The following is a 21642-nucleotide window of genomic DNA, read 5'->3' on the forward strand; positions in this document are numbered from 1 at the left end:
TGTCTGAAGTCTTAGGACACAGCTCCTACCTTTAAGCGGATTCTAGGGGCCGGACTACCTGCTAGGTCCCTCCCTAAGGGTGGGACCAGGAAGGGGGGTGGTTACACCCCCAATCCTTTGTCCAGCTCGCCCCAGGTCCAGGGCTGGTGTGCCCCAGGACCGGATTGAACTGGCATATGCACCGAGGCTCCTTGTGAGCCTCAGGCATGTCTGGTTTCTTTCAAGCCCTACCTGACCAATACACAAAATCCTGTCTGGGGTGGTGCTCGCACCTCCCCTGGCAGGAAACCCTTTGTCCACGTCTCCCAAGCTGGAAGGACTCCCAGCAGCAGGAGGGCAGACTTGTGTCTGTGGTGGCAGCATCCATTTTGTGGAGCTGAGGCTATGTCTGATTTTACCCGGGTTTCAGGTACTGTACATGTCGTGCCCCTCTAGAAGGGTGGAATGCTAACCCCGTCGCCAGAATTGGCGAGGGGTTAGTATTCCAATTCGTATGACACCTTACTCGACATGTTTTGATAAAGCCAAACCAAAGATAGCATTTAACCGCGAGGTTCATAATGCACTTAAGAGTATATGGTATGACGATATCTGGAAACGGTAGAAGGAAGTTGTTCCGACCACTGCAGACAGGCTCAGCTCATGCCAGAGCACCATCTCACATGGAACCAAGCACTCTGCCTTCAGGATTGTTAAGGCCTGCCATAGGAGTGACTTATAGGTTAACATGTGTCCCATTTAAGGTTAGGTATAGGTATACTACACCTAAGTAAGAGGTGGTTACACCAACTTACCCCAGCTGAGTGATCAGCCAGTTGTGTCAAATTTGTTAGGCCAAGCCTGGGGTGGCATAATACATGCTTCAGCCCCTGGCAGGCCTTAGATACACCAATGCCCTGGGTACCTAGTGTACACTGGTACAGGGGCTCACAGGGTGATCCACTTCCAATTGGTTATGCACCTAGGGTGCATAGTGTCAATTTAGTTAGAGAGAACAGCAGGCTGGGGGTCTGATTAGCAGGCCCACAGCCTCAATATGTCAAAAACCAGTGAAGCAAAAAGCAAAACTTTGGGGTGACCATAGGATAGCAGACCCTACTCTCCTACAGTTTCATAAAGTAAAGCACTGACAGAAAAGTCTTTTATCAAGTGGTGTTTAAGTGTCCTTCTAGATTCTGTCTAAACTTACCTCACCTCCGTAGGTAAAAAATGGACTTCCCTGCCTCATTATCATTCTATTGTAAAGGCCTAAAGAGGGTTACTTGGCATTTCCATTTGTGGTCCAACAGAACTGTGACCCAGAACACCAGTTGTCACAATTACAGCCCCATAACCTCTGACTGCCCTGGGACCCCAAGAACCAGGTCTGATAACTATCATACACAGTGGCGGCTGGTATTTAACGGCGGTAGGTAGGTGAGTCGTGGGGCGGGAATAAGAAAAAAAAATGAAAACACTTACCTGTCTGCTGTCTGCCGCCGCCTCCACCTCTCCCTCTTCGCCCACTTCCAGGCCAGGAAGCAGGAAGGACCCAGCTCCCAGCCTCCAGATAGCCAATCACAATGCTTCAATGCAGCGCTGTGATTGTTCTGAGCACTGTGGATCGGCCCTCAGCCAGAGAATGTGAGGCTGGCATGCTCTCCATGCAAGCTGTACTGCAGCCTGCATGGAGAACATGCAAAGTTCGCATGACAGTTTGACCGGCCCGAGACAGCCGGCCAAAGTATCCTGCGCACTTGCAGTAGGCAAATCACTCCTCCCCTGCCATGCTTCGTGAGTAGAGCAGCCCCGCCTCATCCCAGCTGAGCAACGGGAAAAATAATATGATAATAACAATGAGGTATTATAATTTTATTTTTTCCTCTTTGACCAGCGCAGTGGGGCGACGCTCCTCCGCCTTAGCAGAGGAGCTGCCCCAGATCATACAACATTTAACCCCAAATGACATCACAGTGTTGACCTTTGACCTGAGGGTAGGAACTCCTACTCTTAGCCCATTCTACAGGCTCTCTACAAGTCCCTCTACATTCTTCAGATTTTTGCAGATAGGCTCCGGGCATGGCACATAGTGGAAGCTGCTGAATGTAATCAGAGCTTTACGCACGCCACTGTTTCACCGACAATATAAATGATTTCTGTTTAAATTCACTGAGTGTGAATTTATCTTGTTTTGATATCCTGAACTTGTGCAATGGAGTCTGCACTCTTGGATGCACTTAGTTCGGAATCCTCATCCCTAAACACTTAGGCCCAGGTTTACTTACATATTGTACCACTTTGTTGGTGCAACCACAATGCAAAATGTTTTGACATTTACAAAGTCAAAGATTTCCTAAAAAGTAATGCAAGGCAGTGTTACTTTGCATTGGGGAGGCGTTCTATGGGTGGATCATGCCGTTCCCATTCATCCGCCTATGGATTTTAAGGCAATTTCATATTTACAAAGGTGGGTAAACCTGGGATTGTTCCAAAATGCTTCTTCATTTCTCCTCATTACTAGGGCATAATACAGGCCTCTGTAGCCCCAGCGGCGCAGGGGGCCCCTGACCATTCAGGGGCCCCAAACTCTTCAGAGGCTCCTTAATCAGACCAAGGTCAGTGAACATCTGTGAAATATCGGACACTTGTGCCCTTCTGGACACTCTGCAGGGGGGCTTCGTCATTCTGGGGCACGCAACTGCTCGTTACTTCCTTTTTAGGTCTCGCCTTGCTATCGCGTAAGCGATCGCAAGGCGAGACTATTGGGGCTTTTAAAAGTGCTCCCAAAAAGCGGATTGCATGGCTAGCACGCGCACAATCACGCGCATCGTGCCGCCACGCAATCCGCTTTTTGGGAGCACTTCAAAGGGTACGCTCCCCCGCCCCCAAGCGCGTGCGCGCCACGCTCCGCCGGGCTTGTTTTAAAAGCAAGCGTGAATCATGAAAGTAATGAACACAATAGAAGATTTCCATTATTTACTAAACATTGATTAACTGCGAAGATTTATCGAAAGGCTGTGCCTCCACCTACTTTTCATGAATTATATTGAAGACCAAATAATTAGCAATACCAGTGCTAGGATGCCAAAGGAAACCGGCAGCTCTGCTTAACAAAGGAAGTGATACTGTACCAACCCTGGCCAGTGCTGGTGTGCTGACGAAGAAGTGTGCTGCCAGAACCAGCAGTGAACACACAATGACGTCCTAGGACCCAAAGTACCTGTATTCCATCTGCTGTAATTTTCGGTGACGCAATACCCTATCCTATCATGATTTGATGTCATTTCATGACTTTCGTGTAGTGTAATGTAATGTGGTCCTGCGGAGATCTCTTTAAATTTGCGGCAGTCTTTAAATGCCTGCCTGCTTTAATAGCTAGGGGTCTCGGTTGTCGGAGTGTGTCTTGCCAAAAGTTGTTCCATTCTATCTGTTTCCTTTGCCTAAAAGGTGTTATTTATCTCGGTTCCAGTGCGAAATCGAACGCTTGTGTTACGATTCAGATCTTGGCATCTGCTTTCCGTTTCGTTTTAAGGGGGCCTTCCTTGTATGGCAAGGTCCCACTTTGCCAGGTGCTCGCAAGAACTGCTGCAAGCTGGCAGAAAAGGATTTTCACTTCTCTAAGGCTGCTAAAATGAGTGTCACTATAACGACCAATAAATGGTCCCCTTTTCAAGGGCCAAGAAATAATGTGTTTGTACTGCGCCCTTTAGAAGTAGCCACTGCTCGTTGTTGTTGCTTAGCTGCAATTTGGGGCTGCAAGTCCATAGTATGATACTACGGCGCTACACTAATCTCTGTTAGCATAACGTATCCCCTGCTATCTGTACGCAGTGTTTCCAAAACACGAGATGGCCCCTGTATGTAAAAGAACCTGGCCAGAGGTGTTAGGTTAATCATGAGATGAAATCAAAGGCCCCCCGCAGTGCAGGGGGGTGAGCTCCAGGGGCTCGCTCAGCACCTCCCTAGTGAGTCCGGATTGGGTGGGGTAGGAGGGGCATAAATTCTGTTAGCCACTGAATGGAACCAACGTCTCCGCACACGTTGTGTGCTTGCTATACTTAGCAGTCAACTCGTCTCGCGACTTTCAGCGAACAGATCCAAAGCATGCCGACTCTTACTGTTCCGTTTAATAATGTGATGAAACCTAAAACTACAAGTTCTAGAATGCTTAGCGGTGGTGACTAAAAGAGGGAGCCTGACTGATGGTCAGAGTGACATTGTGGGGCCGGGTGAAATCTTCGCTCATAAAGGCGCTTGAGCATTCCACATCCTTCTTTGAGCGTGTATAGCTTTATCTGGTCAGCTCATTTTAGGATTATGTCTGCTACCAGAGATGAAGAGTTTCTGCACGCATTTGCATACATATATATTTCCACCGCAAAAGTTCCCGCACAAACCCCAGCCGCTTAGCAGTGGCAAGCCTAGACGGGGTCACGAATCCCGAATAATCCAAATAACCGTTACGCCAGTCAAAGAAACGATGTCCAGGCCACTTTCTCCTTGCAGCGTGTTTTTATTTTCTTTAGATGCTCTGTCACTCGACACGTTTCGGAGGGAAACCTCCTTGCTCACGAGTAGGAGTGCAAGTAAATTCACAGTGTTTATACATGATCATGTGACACACCTCATAATAGTGAACAGTGAAAACAGTGAACAATGTCGGCGCTAGAAAGCAGACTTAATGATTCACAGCTTTATTTGATATTATGAGTGAGACATCAATGTTATAGCATTTTAGCTAAAAACAAATAATTTTATAACATAACATAGTATAACATAACAAAACATAGTATAACCAAACAAAACAAAAACATAACATAAAACACAGCACAACACAACCTAGCCTAACACAACATAACATAGCCTAGCCTAAAACAACATAACATAGCCTAGCCTAACACAACATAACATAGCCTAGCCTAACACAACATAACAAATCATAGCATAGCATAACACAACACAGCATAGCATAACAAAACACAGCATAGCATAACAAAACATAGCATAGCAAAGCAAAACACAACACAACAAAATAAAGCATAACAACCATAGCATAGCAAAGCAAAACATAGCGTAGCATAACAAATCAAAACAAAGCCTAACAAAGCATAGCATAACAAAGCATAGCATAACAAAACATAGCATAACAAATCAAAGCATAGCATAGCATAACAAAACACAACAAAAAATAGCATAGCGAAACAAAACATAGCATAACAAAACATAGCGTAGCAAAACAAAACATAGCCTAACAAAGCATAGCATAACAAAACACAACAAAACATAGCATAACAAAACATAGCATAGCATAACAAAACATAGCATAGCAAAACACAACAAAATAGAGCATAGCACAGCAAAACACACCAAAACAGAGCATAGCACAGCATAACACAACTAAGCATAGCATAACAAAACACAACAAAACATAGCAGAGCATAAAACAAAACAAAATATAGCATAGCACAGCAAAGCATAGCATAGCAAAACAAAGCATAGTATAACAAAACCTAGCATAGCATAAAAAAGCATAACAAAGCATATCATAGCATAACAAAACATAGCATAGAATAACAAAACAAACCTAGCATAACAAAACATAGCACAGCATAACATAACAAAGCATAACAAAACATAGCATAGCATAACACAACAAAACATAGCGTAGCAAAACATAGCATAGCATAACACAACAAAACATAGAATAACAAACCATAGCATAACAAAACACAACAAAACAGCATAACAAAACATATCATAGCATAACAAAACATAGCATAGCTAAGCAAAACACAACAAAACATAGCATAGCATAACAAAACACAACAAAACATAGCATTGCATAACATAACATAGCATAACAAAACAAAGCATAGCATAGCATAATACAACAAAACATAGCACAGCATAACATAACAAAGCATAGCATAACAAAACATAGCATAGCAAAAGACAACAAAACATAGCATAGGATAGCAAAACAAAACATAGCATAGCATAACACAACAAAACATAGAATAACAAACCATAGCATAACAAAACACAACAAAACAGCATAACAAAACATATCATAGCTAAGCAAAACACAACAAAACATAGCATAACAAAACATAGCATAGCATAACAAAACATAACAAAACATAGCACTGCATAACATAACATAGCATAACAAAGCATAGCATAGCAAAATACAACAAAACATAGCATAACAAAACATAGCATAGCAAAATACAACAAAACATAGCATAGCAAAGCATAGCATAACAAAGCATAGCATAACAAAACAAAACATAGCATAACAAATCATAGCATAACAAAGCATAGCATAACAAAGCATAGCATAACAAAGCATAGCATAACAAAACATAGCATTACAAAACAAAACATAGCATAAAAAAGCATAGCATAACAAAACACAACAAAACATAGCATAGCGAAACAAAGCATAGCAAAACAAAACATAGCATAGCAAAGCATAGCACAACAAACACAACAAAACAGCATAACAAAACATAGCATAACAAAACATAGCATAGCATAACAAAACACAACAAAACATAGCATTGCATAACATAACATAGCATAACAAAACAAAGCATAGCATAGCAAAATACAACAAAACATAGCATAACAAAACATAGCATAGCAAAATACAACAAAACATAGCATAGCAAAGCATAGCATAACAAAGCATAGCATAACAAAACAAAACATAGCATACAAAACATAGCATAACAAAGCATAGCATAACAAAGCATAGCATAACAAAGCATAGCATAACAAAACAAAACATAGCATAACAAAACATAGCATAACAAAACACAACAAAACATAGCATAGCGAAACAAAGCATAGCAAAACAAAACATAGCATAGCAAAGCATAGCACAACAAACACAACAAAACAGCATAACAAAACATAGCAAAACAAAACATAGCAAAACGCAACAAAACATAGCACAGCATAACAAAACATAGAATAGCATAACAAAACAGCATAACATAACAAAGCATAGCATACCAAAACAAAACATAGCATAACAAAACATAGCAAAACAAAACAGCATAGCAAAACAAAACCTAGCATAACAAAGCAAAGCATAGCATAACAAAGCATAGCATAGCAAAACATAACATGGCATAGCAAAACATAACATGGCATAGCATAACATAACATAGCATAACATACCATAACATAAGAAAACATAGCATTAAGTTTGATAAACTCATAGTATCGGGCTAGCTAGCTTTAACGGGCAGTGACTGTAAGCAACTCTGTCAACCCAGAAACAGTCACTCGGTCACCTTTGCTCTTGTATTGCAGTGGCTTCGTTTGTTAAACAATGCCCATATTTATACTGTTAGCACATTACTTGTGCAAATTTCAGGGCTCACAAAACTTTGATCAATCGAAATTCACAACTGAGGCTGTTCAGTTCGCGCTATATAAAACCCCAAGGATAAATATAAAACATTGCCATTTACAATGTGAATAGCTCCAACAAATAAAAGACCTATTGCAAAGTACAAAACATTACCATTTACAATGCCAATAGCTGAAGCTCCAACAAATGCGAGACCTATTGCATTTCCAATGCTTGTTCTATGTGAGCTGCGTCTGCAGCACACATAAAAGAGGAAATTGCCTCTAAGGATTTTTCTTGTGCAGGAAATTATCCCTTCTTGTACAAAAACAATCCTGTCAGTGGCACATGCCCCTTGTGCTATGGTGCAAGGCTGCCTGTATTGGCACTAGGCAGGACACCGAACGCCTGCACAAGGAGACTGCAGAAATGCACCATATCTTAGTAGATATAGTGGGTTTGTGCTGTCTCCCATTCACTCAGTGCAGCAACTTTACTTGCTGCACTGTGTTTTGTAAAATGTTAGTAAATCTGGCCCCTACTCAACATTTCATATATATGAATCATTTGGTTTACAAGCCCCCTTGAGCATCCATAATGGTCTGGTTAACTAAACGTTGTGACCAAGGCAACATTCCATTCTGCAAGGAATTTTCATTAGATGAAAGCTATGGCAGCATGAATGTATTAGCTGATTAATATGTCGTATTAAATAACTTAAATGTATATCATCCTGACACTTCACAATGGTGGTGTGTTACTTTCAGTATTCTATTTCTTGCAGGCATAATTGAGTCCGTTGCAAAAGACTTTTTCGACAGTGAAGTGATAATGGAAATTCTTAATCAAAGTGAAGAAGAAGAACGCACTGGAAAGAAAGAGCATGTAGTATTTCTTGTTCTTCAGACCCTTAGAGGGCATCACAGAACCCTCAAGCCGAGAGCAGCTGCCATGGATGTAAGTATGTTAGAAAAAGGCACAATTAACGCAAATTAGGCTGCCAAAATGTGTTGTGTAAGAATATGAATATTCACAGTGTGCTATGTGGTTTGTGTGTGTTTGTGTGTGTGTGAGTGTGGGGCGCGTGCAATCATACATGCCCTACAAAGGAATGCCTTTCAGTTGCCTGATGAGAGGGTACACGTTATCATGTCTTTCCTAATTATAGCCACAAGGAAAGTCAAGGGACACAGGTTAGCTTCACTTCTTGGACTTGCATCTACATTCTGATTTTTATTCATCCTTTATTCAGGGCTGGATTCCGAACCATGGTTTTCCAAGATCAGTGCCATAGTACTAGCGTGCCCATCCTGAACAAGGGGGCACGGCACTGGGGTGATAGTCTTCTGAAATTCTTTCTAAGTAGGTTAACAGAAATGGTACATTATACAATATATTTTCGATATATATGGGCTGTATCTAGATGGGGTAAAAAGTCATACATTTTATTTATTTATTTATTTAGTATTTATTAATTTATATTATGTATTCCTAAAGCCCCTAGATCAGGGTGTCCTGGTAGTATGCCTAGAGCACTAGCTCTAGTAGGAACCTGGCCTTTACAATTAAGCAGTGCTGGCTGGTGATATTTGAAAGTGGTGAGTGTAAGGGGCATATGTATCAAGAAAGCGTTTTGCGAGTCCCTAATAGCGAAATTTAGCGATTCGCTATTAAGGACTCGCAAAAGGCAATGCATGTAGGATTTGCAATATTAATTGCGATTCCCACGTACTCCTTTATTGTGAATCGCAAATTGCGATTCGCCATTAAGGAATACCTTCCCATTCATTCCTATGAGACTAGAGGCCCATAGGAATGAATGGGAAGACATTCGCAATTTGCGAGAACCCATTAGATACTCGCAAATTGTGAATGCAATGGTGGTAATTTGCGATTTCTAAAGGCAAAATCGCACAACTTGGGTGCTTCCAGAATTGCATTTAAGAAATCACAATTTGCGATTCCTTAAATGCATTCGCAGAATAGTAAATCGCACATTTTGCAATTCCCTATTGTGCAAGGGCCTTTTGGGATGATACATTCTGGGAATCGGCCCAATTGCAAACGGGAAAAAGGCTTCATACATACGCCCCTTTGTCTTGAAATATTGAAAAACTGCCCCATAAGGTCTGTCAGGATAGTTTTTACAGTTGATTTTCCTGATATTAATGGAAACATTGCCTGCAGCAAGCTCAAATGCATGAACTCTCCACTACTTTGAAAAATACTGCCTCAATTTGAACACGTTGCTCCACCCTGCTTTTTTTTTTTTAGCTATTTGGTTCAGTAATGGGCCCTCTTTTTTTTTTTTTAACTTGTGTTTAATGAAAGTTTTCAAATACTTCAATAAAAAATTACCATCACTTCGCTCATCGCAGTGAGCGTCAGACATATTATTAAAAAGTAGGGTTCGCACAGTATCACATTACCTGGCCAGTGACCCGCCCCTATCTCGTAGGGAATGCAAAAATAGAGGAAGAAGGGGTTCGGGTCAGACCCCAGTATTCATTATATAAAACCAAACAAACTTAACTGAGCGTCCCATCTTTCTTTTGCAATGGGGTTCTATCAAACCCTTCCAACGGGAAGGAGTAATATGAGGTAAATTAATGCCCCGGAAAAACAATACCCAGAAAATGAATAACCAAAACCCCAACTCCCCTCCCCCCTCCCAAACAGTGGTGGTGGCTCAATCGTATGGACCTGTTCAGTGTGGGATATGTGAAGTTAAATCAAAAACGAAAGAAGTGTAGTGCCCTGACAGAAGGAGGACAGACAGCCAATGGCAGCCCCCGTGAGAGGAAAGTAACCAACGGTCCCCATTTGAATTCAAAATTCTTGTAATTGTCCCGGAAAATATCGGCCATTCTTTCTAGGCTGAGTAGCCTTCATAGTCGGGAAATGGGCCCACTTTTATTCTGGTACCCGGCACCGGGCTTATTTTCTGCCCAGGTCCGACCATACCTGCTACAATGATCCTTGGGGAGCTCAGAAAGTGAGATGCGCCCATGGCTAGCAGCCATCATGATTCCAAGCTCTAAATTCTGTGACTATTTCAGAGGGTGATCATTTTTGGACGTTTCTATCAGTCTCAATAGGATTTGATGCAAAAAGGGCAAGGCTCCTTTTGTGTCCACTGCACTCCTGTCAGCAGAAATGCTGCGAGTGTGAAGCAAGATGGCAGTCAACTGAGACCGTAGCAGTGCGCTGACCACTAAAGAGCTCTAACTGTATTTACATGCAGAAGCAGAAGGGAAGAGCGTGTGGAGATGACCCTCGTTATACAAAGGGAAGTGAAATATGGTCCCCGAGAGGTGTAGGAAATTACGTGCACCTAATTGGGACAGTATTAGGTCTGGCGGTCTTGAGGCACATTGACAGGCTGATTAGAGTGGTGCCGAAGCGGCCCTCTGGCGACTCTTACCTTGTGGACGTAGTGGTTCCTGCGCCAGCGGACGGTATGGGGCCAAAGCCAGCAGGTGGAGTGGTCAAGCCAAGGACTACTCTCCCCATGCTCAAGGGCCACCCGGAGATGCTAGAGGCAAGTGTCGAAGCTGCGGCTGCATCCCCTGCGCAGGCGCCTCGGCAGGGGCGCTGAGGCCAATCAGCAGAGAAACACGAGCAAGTCCTGTAGCGAGCCCAGGACAAGAGAGGAAGAGGCGGGCCGCGGTGAAACAGCATCCGGCCAGCCCTACAGTGGTTGAGCTTCTGAGAGGCCCCGTTGCAAAGAAGGCTCAGGCTGATGGAGATACAGGCTGGGGCAGTACAATGCCAGGCGTGGAAACAGCACGAGAGGCAGACGTCCCTCCGACGATGGGCAGCAGCAGTCAAGTTGTTAACTCAGAAGAGAAGGAAGGTAGGCCAAGAGCGGATAACCTCCCTCCCTCATTGACAGCTAACGGGGGCGGGGGGCGGGGAGGCAGTACAGACCTACCAGGCCCAGACAATCAGGAAGCAAGTCTACTGAGGGCAAATGTGGGAAGGGATGATGGAGTTATAGCCTCCCAACCTCAAACTTTGGCAGAGCACAGGCTGGAAGGTCCAACACGTACCATCTGTTATCTCTGGCATGGGGGCCTCAGGGGCTTGATACTGCTGACAGGTCTGACTTGGATAAGGACCCAAGTGATTTTTTCTTCTTTGTGTCAGACGGGGGGAATGGTCAGAGGAGGGCTCCGGTACTTCTACTGATATTAACAATAACGATATAAATGAGACTGATGGGGCTAGGGCCAAAACTGTTCAGAAGAGAAGAAAACCGGGAGATAGAAACCTTATTTGGGATCATACTCCTACAAATCAACTTGCCGGACCCTCGTCCAGTGGGCAATCAGTTTCAGACTTAAATGTACCAACCCCTCCAACGTTGGAAGCCATCTTTCAGGCCATATCATTGCATCATATACAATGAATGGAGGTGCACTGAACATAGAAAAGAAGTCCAAAAGTGTTTCTTTTTTTCTTTGTTTAATATTTATTTCAGATAGATAGATACACAACCGCAGCCAACGCGTTTCGTTCCTTAAAGATACAATTTTTTAACGGAACTTCTTCAGGGCTCAAAGTGACAGCAAGTTGAATACAAGCTTTATATTGCGAAAAATGAAGAATGACAAATGAGCAGTGTATCCCACTTGGTAATGGAACTATCCAGAGATCAGAAGATATTCAAAATTGGTCGCAGAGGGTCTAGATAAATCTAAAGAACCAGTAGTTGAAATTTAAAATATAAGGATCCATTTGGATGATGATTAACAAAGATTCTTATTGAGAATCTGTACTGTTCCTTCAATTCAATTCCTGAGGAAGATTGTCAAACGACATCAAAAGTAGATGCTCAGTCTATTGTCAACAAAATATTGATCAAACACCTTAATAAGCGTTCTCTGCTCACATCCCGATTCACCGACCAATTTTGTGTATCTATCTATCTGAAATAAATATTAAACAAAGAAAAAAAGAAACACTTTTGGACTTCTTTTCTATGTTCAGTGCACCTCCATTCATTGTAAATTGTTTGTCAGAATTTTTCTTTTCTGAGGCACCACTAGGTGAATGGTGCTGGAGTTTCTGTGCACTAACGGCCGGATAAGGCAGCAGCTTACTAGAAGTGAAGTGCTACCATTTAAGTCCGTCACCTTTGTTAGTTTTGATATTATCATATCATTGCATCATGATGAGACACGCCAGGATGGCCGTAAGGCCCAATCAGCTATGAGAAAGGTGCAGGGGGTGGTCAGGGAGTTGACCAAAACCTGCAGCGCCATCTGGGACGAAAGACTGATCTCGAGTCAAGGATTGTTACCACAGAGGCTGACCTTATAACCACCCAAGCATTAGCTAAATACCATGAGTCCCAGCTAATCGACATTCAATGGAAGCTGGAGGAGCACGAAAAACGCCAGAAGCACAACAACTTGCGGGTGCTCGGGGTTCCCGAGGGGGTCGAGGGGGCAGATGTCCGCTCGTACGTTGTGGAATTGCTAAGAGATGCGTTCCCGGAGTTAACGGAATGGAATTGGGCCCAAGAGGTGCAACGCGCCCACCGGGTCCAGTTCGTACAAAAGCAACCGGTAAGGGAAGGAGCAATGCCACAAGTCATTCTAGTATACTTCAGGAACTTTCTACTGAGTCAAGATATCTTTGAAAAGGCTAGACCCGAAGCAGGAAGGACCAGGGGTGGAGTGTCGTTTTTTGTTAGACCGGATTTTTGCCACACTACCGTTGAAAGGCGATGATGGCTACGGCAATTGATCAAACCTTTCCAGGACAAAAATGCACAAGCCTTCTTGAACAATCCAGCCTGGCTGAAAGTGATCGGGGGGGGGCAAACATGATTTTTTGTATCTGAAATCAAAACAAAGGAATATTTAGACGGTCTTACAGGGTAGAGCTGACTAGTACAAACTAATCAGAAGAATGGAATTGAGCACGAGAGGGTTTATAAAAGTAGAAAATTAAAAGTGGGAAAGGTGTGGGGTGAATTTGAGGGGGAGGGGGTTTGTATTTTGGGGGTTTTTCTCTCTTTTAAGGAAGCATGTATTAGAGTTTTGTTTGGAATACAAAGATGAGGATCATAGGGCTCTTGGTTCTGCACGTCGTATCCATCGTGCACAGACCACAGTCTGAGTGCCTCTAAAGGGTGGTGGTGGGTAGGGGGAGGGGGCTGTAGGATGGGAGGAGGGAGGGTTGGGGGAAGGGGGTTTGCAGGTGGGCAGGGGTTCAGAAAACTAAAGGAAAAACATACCCAGAGGTGAGAAAGAAATGTGCTTAAAGAAAGATCACTTCTTGTACGGAAGGGAAGAGAAATGAGTAGAGGTATTCCAGGTGGGCACGTACCTAAGATCTAATGATGAGGTTAACTATCTGTTCGTTGAACGTGGGTGGACTGAATAATAGAGGGAAAAGGTCAAGGTTGGCTGAGCTTGTGAGGACTAATGCCTTTGATATAATGTGTCTGCAGTAGACCCACATTCCATGTGGGAGAAGAAGGGTGGGCTGAGCATTGGGGGCTATAATATGCTGGTTTGCACGACTCAGAGCTCAAATATTCAAGGGGTGGCAATCTTAGGAAATATTTCCTTAGGACAGGCTAAACATAAGGCTGCAGATGCAATGGGAAGGTGGGCATTGGTAGAGCTAGATGTAGGGCTTACAGTGTGTGCGGAATATGGTTCAAACCAAGATGATCCAAAAATCTTTAAAGATCTTGAGCTGGAGCTTGCAGCAAAGCCTTGTCCAATAATTATATGTGGAGATTTTAATATCTCCCTGAATCCTTGCCAAGGGCAACTAAATCAAGGGGCGTACCATGGCAGTAAGCATATAGGGCTCTATCATCTCTTATAAGTAGCCATGACTTGGTTGATATCTGGGCTTGTAAGAACCCCACTATTCCGGGGTATATATATTATTCTTGCCCTCATAGGAAATACGTCAGGATTGATTACTTCCTAGGCACAAGGGACATACTTAATGGAGTTGGCATTAGGAAATTTCGTAAGGTGATCTCTAATCACAATCCATTAATTTTGGAAATTGAACTCAAAAGATTTAAAATAACTCGAAATAAATGGAGCTTTGATAGAAAGCTACTTGCTATTGAAGCCTATATTGAATACATTAAGGAACGGTCCCAGGAATTTTTTGATATAAATAGATATAGTGCCGGCAGGGGGGTTGTGTGGGAATGTTTTAAGGCTGGTCTTAGGGGCACAATGATTAGTTTCGTTGCCAGGGCAAGGAAACAGCAGGAGGCAAAGAATGAACAATTGATGCAAAATCTAGCGGAAGCAGAAGAAGAACACATTTTATTAATAGCGCAGGGTCGGAGGTGGTTCAAACTCAACATCAAATAATCGCCTTTAAGGCAAAAATAAATAGCTGGCTTACGCAGAAATCGGCAGAAGAGTTTCAGTCCCAGCTAAATAATTCTTATGAAAATGGGGCACTAGTGGGAAGGAGACTAGGCCTTCAAACCCGTCAGAAAACAGCTCGGGATTTAATATCATCAATTAAGAAGGATGGCCAAACGTATACCGACATAGATGATATATTAAGGGTGTTTCAGGATTATTATTAGCTGCTGTTCCAGGATGACACGGGTACAGTTGGAACATTACAGGATATATCCCGAATAGTAACCAATGCAGACCTTGGTGAGGTGTTGGATAGCGTAGCTAAGTAAGATCTAGAAAAGGACATCCCACTAGAGGAGGTCCTGGCAGCTCTGCAAGAATTGGCATCAGGGAAGGCTGCTGGCCTGGAAAGATCCCCCTGGAAGTATATAGGATAATGCAAACCGATATAGCCCCTCTTCTTCCTGACCTTTTTAAGGGTATACAATATAGTGGGTGCCCTCCAAAATCTTGGAAAGAAACGGACATCATCATCTTTCCAAAGAAAGGAAACCCAACAGATAATCCAGCCTCATATAGGCCGATATCCCTAATTAACTTGGATACTAAAATCTACTCGAAGATACTGGCCACTCGGCTAGGGAGGGTTATAGGACATCTGGTCTCCCCCTGGCAGCATGGTTTTATCCCAGGAAAAGAAACAACGGATCATACCCGGAGGGCTCTATCGCTATTTGACATCGTGGCTGGGTCAGGGGCCAGATGGCTATGATCCTCCTCGATGCCAAAAAGGCATTTGATCGGGTATCCTGGAGGTTCTTGTGGGGGATACTGGAATTAAAAGGCTTTGGGCCGCAACTCACAAAGGCAATTTAAGCTATGTATTCCAAACCAAGAGCCTGACTACAATTGATGGGGAGCGAATCAGGAAATATAATTATATCTAGGGGATCTAGACAAGGATGCCCCTGCTCACCCATTTTCTTTGCTCTGTATATCAATCCCCTGGTGGTAAAACTGCTGCGGTGCCAGGAGATCAAACCAATGATGAGCAGGGGGTATGAGACGAAGGTATTAGCGTATGCCGACGATGTTGCAGTGATAACTACTGACCCAACAGAGGCAATTAGGGAGATTGTTCGTATAGCTGAGGGATATAGGCATGTATCAGGCTACGTACTGAATAAGGGGAAGACATTTGTTAATTGCATCGAGAATATTGTTTTTAATGACTCTCGATGAGCTGAATCGGCAGTTTACCTCGGGGTCCGTATCAGCCCGAAGGTGGATGAAATTGTGCAAGTTAATTTTGACCCCCGGGTAAAGACTATATCTGCGAATTTCAAAAGAGTTAATGGGTTGCATTCATCTATAATTGGGAGAGGGAATTTTTTATAAATGACTATGCTACCCAAGATCTTATATCTATTTCGTTCAATCCCTCTTGTGGTAGACAAACAGATATTGAAGACTTTGGAGGCTATCTTTTCTAACTTTATCTGGCAATACTGGAAAGTGAGAAGGTCACTTAAATATCTAACTCTCCCCCAGGATAGAGGGGGGCTTTCAATTCCTAACATTACATTATACTATTGGGCGGCTCCTCTTCACCAGATGACCTCCCTGTTTGTGTGTAAGATAGGGACAGGGAGGTTGAAAGTATGGTCAAAATACCAACAGTATATGAGCTCGCCATAGGGAAGGAGGCCCCTGGGCTGCTGCTTAGACAAATAGAGCAGAGTTATTATAGAAAGGTTCGCTTCAAGGTTGTATATGGGGCATGGAGGATATGGAAAAGAGTATGAAAATATATGACAATACCTAAGATTTGTCGATATACTCCCCTGTGGCGATCCTCGCTCTTTCCACCCCTCTCTTACAATGCTATGGGAGGGCAATGGGAAGAGCTAGATGTGGTTACAATTGGAGATCTCTATGGGGGAGAGGAAATCTTCAATTTTTCCAGATGCAGCAAGAATTCGGGATTCCAAATAATCACCATTTTAAATATGTGCAGGTTGGGGACATCCTTACCACATGTAGACCGGCGGTAAAACTGGATAGGATACCAATGTTAGAAGTAATCACCAGGAAGACTTGCAAAATTAGGAATATTTATAGCCTGCTCATAGATGAACTACCAGATGACTCAGAAAAAAACGAGACCGGCTGGGCAAGGAAGCTGAACGACCCGTATGTGGACATTTATTAGATACTATCATTAACTGCAAAAACACTTTTATCTACTTGTTTAAAGGCTCAATTGTATAAAACTGTATTTAATTTGGTTTTTACCCATGCTAAATTATTTGATTGGGGAAAAAGTGCAAATGATAGGTGTCCTAGATGATGGGTTGGACCGGCCACATTGACTCACATGTTTTATGAGTGTGATAACCTGTCTCTTTTAAAGAATGGGTTACTCAACTTCTGGGAAAGCATGTTTAGACTGAGACTTAAACTAACCCCTACCCTGCTGCTCTTGGGATATGATAGCTCCTTGGAGCTTGACACGCCACAGGAATATTGTATATTTGTGGGAACAGCAATATTTAGGATAATGCAGGCCGCTAGATGGAAGGACGTAGAGTCACCTACCTTTCAGATGTGGCTAGTTAGACTTCTTGGAATATATAATCAAGAGACGGCCTTGTATGCATGTAGGGGCAGGCAGGCCAGAATCCGTGGGGGCAAAATCTGGGCACATGTTTCAAAATAGAGTAAAGAAGCTAGGGGATCTTAGGTATGGGGATAGGGGATCAAGAGTGGTGGTGGCAGGCTTCCCCTTAGATAGGTTTCTGATAGACTGGAATAAGGTGGCTGTAAAGGTTTTACTCCCAATAAGAATGAATTGTAATGTTTGCTTTAGCTTGGTCTTAACTTTCTAGTTCCAAACAGTATATGCTATATTTAGCAACTGCTCTTATTTAGGAATAGCTCATATGTGGTGTTTGTCTTTCTAAGTAATATAATTGTATTTTTGCACAACCCTAGTAGAATTGCTACGATTATCTATGATCCATTGATATTTATTCTAAGTGATCTATTGCACCTTTGCATAACCCTACTGGAAATAGGAAGTAAGCGTCTTTTCTTCTATAAGAAGGAATTGCAATGCTTTTTAGTCTGTTTTCAACTTTTTAGCTCTAAACTGCATATACTATATTCTAGCAATCGCTATTACTGAGGTGCTCTTTTTTTCTAAGTTATCTATTTGTATTTTTGCACGACTTTATCAGAACTGTTTCTATTTTGTATGATCTATTGATATGTATTCTTGTATATGACGCTATTTTGGTATGATTAAAAAAAAAAAAAAAAGATAAGTGAAACCTGGTTGAATAGTATTATGATTAAGGCTACCGGTTTTCCATTTTTACTGATTTTACAGATAAATACAGACAGAAAGCAATGTGTGTTCTGTCTGCATTTATTTTTAAAAGTGGATAAATACAGAAAACTGGGCTTCTTTTAAGTGACTCTCCGTGCTGTCTTTCATGAATTATAGCCCAACAGCTGAGCAGAAGGACAGCATAGGAAGTTAAAAAACAAGATGACATTTCTTTAAATAACTGCATATGTCAACATACATTTGTAGTATAGTGCTAACATTTACGAGTGGATGCACTGTTATGTAATATTTTGCAGCTAAATAGCTACAACACGACAGACATCAAAGTATGACTGCGTGTCGATCAGTTAAATAAATAGGGAAATGTACAGTTTTACAACTTCATTTATCCACAAATCACTAAATAAATATGGATGAATACAGATAAAATGGCCCAAAAATAAATATGGATAAAGACGAACGGAAATGAAAAACAAAAAAAATACCATAACACCGGGAACCCTAATTATGATACACAGAGCCTTGTTGCACTATTATCATGCACCCCTCATAGTACCCTCCTCGCGGTGTGTGAACATGAATTTGAGGTTCTTTCTAACACATTGAATGCCATCTAATCACTAATAATAAAAATGAGAAATAAATAAAAAAAAGAAATGCTGCGACTGCAACATGTGGGACAAGCATGGAACGCTAGGGGGCCCAAGGGATAGAGGATTATGGGAAAGAGCATTTTTTATGGGCACAATGTCAGAGAAAATAGTTTTGTTCCTACCTGTATAAACTGTATTTTATATGTGCATCAGGCAGCCTTGCATCGTTGTTAATCTACTAGCGCACACATTTATTTCCTGTAATAAATCCTGACGGTTGCTCGTCATGTGCAATACAACAAACAAATCCTGCAATCTTTATTGGTGTTTCATTGCTCATGGCGAGCAAACCATCATGATTCATTTGGGGAAATAAATTTGCTCCTTAGTAATACAAATATAAAATACATGGGGAAATGGAAGGTGGAAACCAACAATGGAAGCATTCCCTAGTAAAGTCGCGCGCCAGGATGTTTTGTGCGACTTTACTAAAGAATACATTCTCTGCTTACTGTGGTGGTTTATAGCTTCCACTTTCCCTGTGCTTTTAAATTTTCATCTGGCATCCTCAGAAGGTAATCTACTAACGCACACACTTATTTGCAATGAAAAGACGATAAGTAAACACTGCCTGTTTTTTTGAGCATGTCATTGCCCACGAAGAGCAGCCATCTTGTATTATTTTGGGGAATAAGTGTACACCTATTACATTAACGTCCAAGGCTGTGATGAAACTATAAAGAAGCGGGTAAAGGTGGAAGATGGATCCAACGATGTGAGCAACAGAGATGTGCCCGCTCCCCGATCCAACCCCAGCCGCTGCCGTTGCTGGTAAGAGCGGTGGGCGGTGGGGCCAGGTGAGGGGGGATTTTGAGGGACGACCACGAGGAAAAATGAAATAAATAATTCCTTTTCCATCGTGGTCGTCTCTCGAAATCCCCCCTCACCTGGCCCCACCGCTCTTACCCGCAGCGGCCGCGGCTGTCCAACCATACGTAGATCAACGAAAGACACAGAACCGACTCTATCCAAAGAGAACACACATTTTATTTCAATGATGAAAGATGTGAAATCATCACTATAATAGTGTTTTCGGAGCATTCAAGCCATCTTTATTTTTTTATGTTTTTTTGACTGACAAGGGAGGGTACCTTAGAAATATGGTGATAGCCCATGGGAAAATATTCAAAGCAGAATTCTTTAAAATGTAGGCCTCTGCTCTACTCTCGTGTCCCACGCTGCTTCATATGTGAGAACACTAAAGGCCTACTTGGTCTCCTCCTTCTACCCTTGAGCCAATATAGACACTGCTCCTTGCTGTTTGTGTTAGTAAGCAGCATAAGAGCAGGGCCTTGATTGGCTGGGGCAGGCAAGCCATGCACTTCTTAGTAGGCCAGGGGGCTGTGGCTGTTGTTCCTCTAGCTCACTAACGAGGTGTAGGTAGGGAGAGCCCTGAAGTGTGCATGTCAGACAAGAATTTTTCGCTTCCCTGCTCATCCTGTAGTCCCTTAAACCCCGCCCATACCCTCACAGAAAGGCACCAGTGGCTGAAAATTAGCACAGCAGCCGTGGTGCAGACAGTATAAAAAAACCCATTAATATTTATATTTAATACCGGTTCCATACACAGGGAGGCGATGCTCCAACGCTCTAATTAGGGGGCTGACCCTAGAATCAAGAAGAGGTACATTTTCAAATGTTCTCAATAGCTCAGGAGACTGTTGTTGGCACGTAGATACAGCAGGCTGGCATTTCATGCTTTGGTTGTGAACCCTGAGAGAGGTCTACCTCCCTTACAAGCAGGAGCGTAGCTTAGTTAATGGTATTCAGGAGGTGTGAGTCTCAAATTTCCTAATTAAAAAGAATCTGTTGGCTGCAAGGTGAACGGATGGGATGACCAAGGCTTGGAATGAACTGTTCCTATGAGGAGCAGGGTCAGTACTTATTTGCATTAGGTGGGCCACTGGTGCTCCTTCAATGTTTGGTGTTCATGTAGTCCGGTACAACAACAACATAGTATCCGGTCCCCTCAAACTCAAGGCATCCCAATTTTGAGTAGGACTGATCGACAAAGTATATATTTTTTTCATCTGTCTAAAAGTCCTCCAAAGGCCCGATGGAGTAGGCACAGTAAACGATAAGCCATCTGCCTGTCTGCCCTATTTAAAGTGGACGGTTAGATGCCTTTTTTTGCTGTCCATCACCACAAGGTATATCCTGGCGGTGTTGAAGAGTAGAAAACTTGTTCAGCATTACTACAGGTGCAGATAAAAGTCAACCTTCACGTTATGAAATAATTAAGAGAATGCTATATTTAAATGTACACTAGAAAGCCAATTCACCTCCATAAGAGAACCTGGACTTCTCAGCAAGTAGGTTGTCCTTTCCAGCGACTATAGCAGCAAATGTAGACATGGCTGATATGCATTAAAAAGAAAATGTCAGCACTTCTCACCAAGAGCATGAAGTAACAAATAACAAGGGAGTGCCATTGTTAATCAATTCGCAAAAAGAAATGTGGATCATGTAACCAAAAGGCAAGGTGATTTTTTTTAACTTTTACACTAAGATTCCTTCTAGAAAATAAAATGCAGAATTGTGCTTTGAAATGACATTGAGCCTGGTGGACTGGCCAAGACATGATAAGCTATAAATTCCACTTACAATCTCCAACCCTCTACATTTACCTAGCTCTCATTTTGCTGCTTTAGGCTCTCTCTTACTTTCTCTATTATGTCCCAATCTCTGTTCCCACTGCCTCTCTCAACCATTTCCTCACTATGCAGTTCTGTTTGGTGCCACATCTATCTTTCCATAACTATCTCTCATTTTCTCTCTCTTGCTTTTTCTGTTTAATCTTCATTCTTTCTCTCAATCTTCTCTCTTTTTCTAGAACCTCTTCTATATTTCCTTCTATCTTCTTTGCACTTCTCAATATTTATTATTTTCTCTCTAACCCTCTTCTCCCTGGACCATGTATGGCAACTGAAAATTTCT

At 42.5% G+C, this 21642-nt stretch overlaps 1 protein-coding gene across 1 annotated transcript in view; it reads left to right on the plus strand.

Moving 5' to 3' along the window:
* The window catches only part of LOC146802215 (guanylate cyclase soluble subunit beta-2-like), a 194387-nt gene that overhangs the window by 72189 nt on the left and 100556 nt on the right, over positions 1-21642 (plus strand). The window contains exon 6 of the mRNA XM_085623736.1: positions 8127-8299. Within this exon, the coding sequence (XP_085479862.1) occupies positions 8127-8299 (173 nt within the window). The remainder of the gene's footprint in view (positions 1-8126; positions 8300-21642) is intronic.

Source organism: Triturus cristatus, chromosome 8 (genome assembly GCF_964204655.1).
Source record: "Triturus cristatus chromosome 8, aTriCri1.1, whole genome shotgun sequence".
Classification (NCBI taxonomy): domain Eukaryota; kingdom Metazoa; phylum Chordata; class Amphibia; order Caudata; family Salamandridae; genus Triturus; species Triturus cristatus.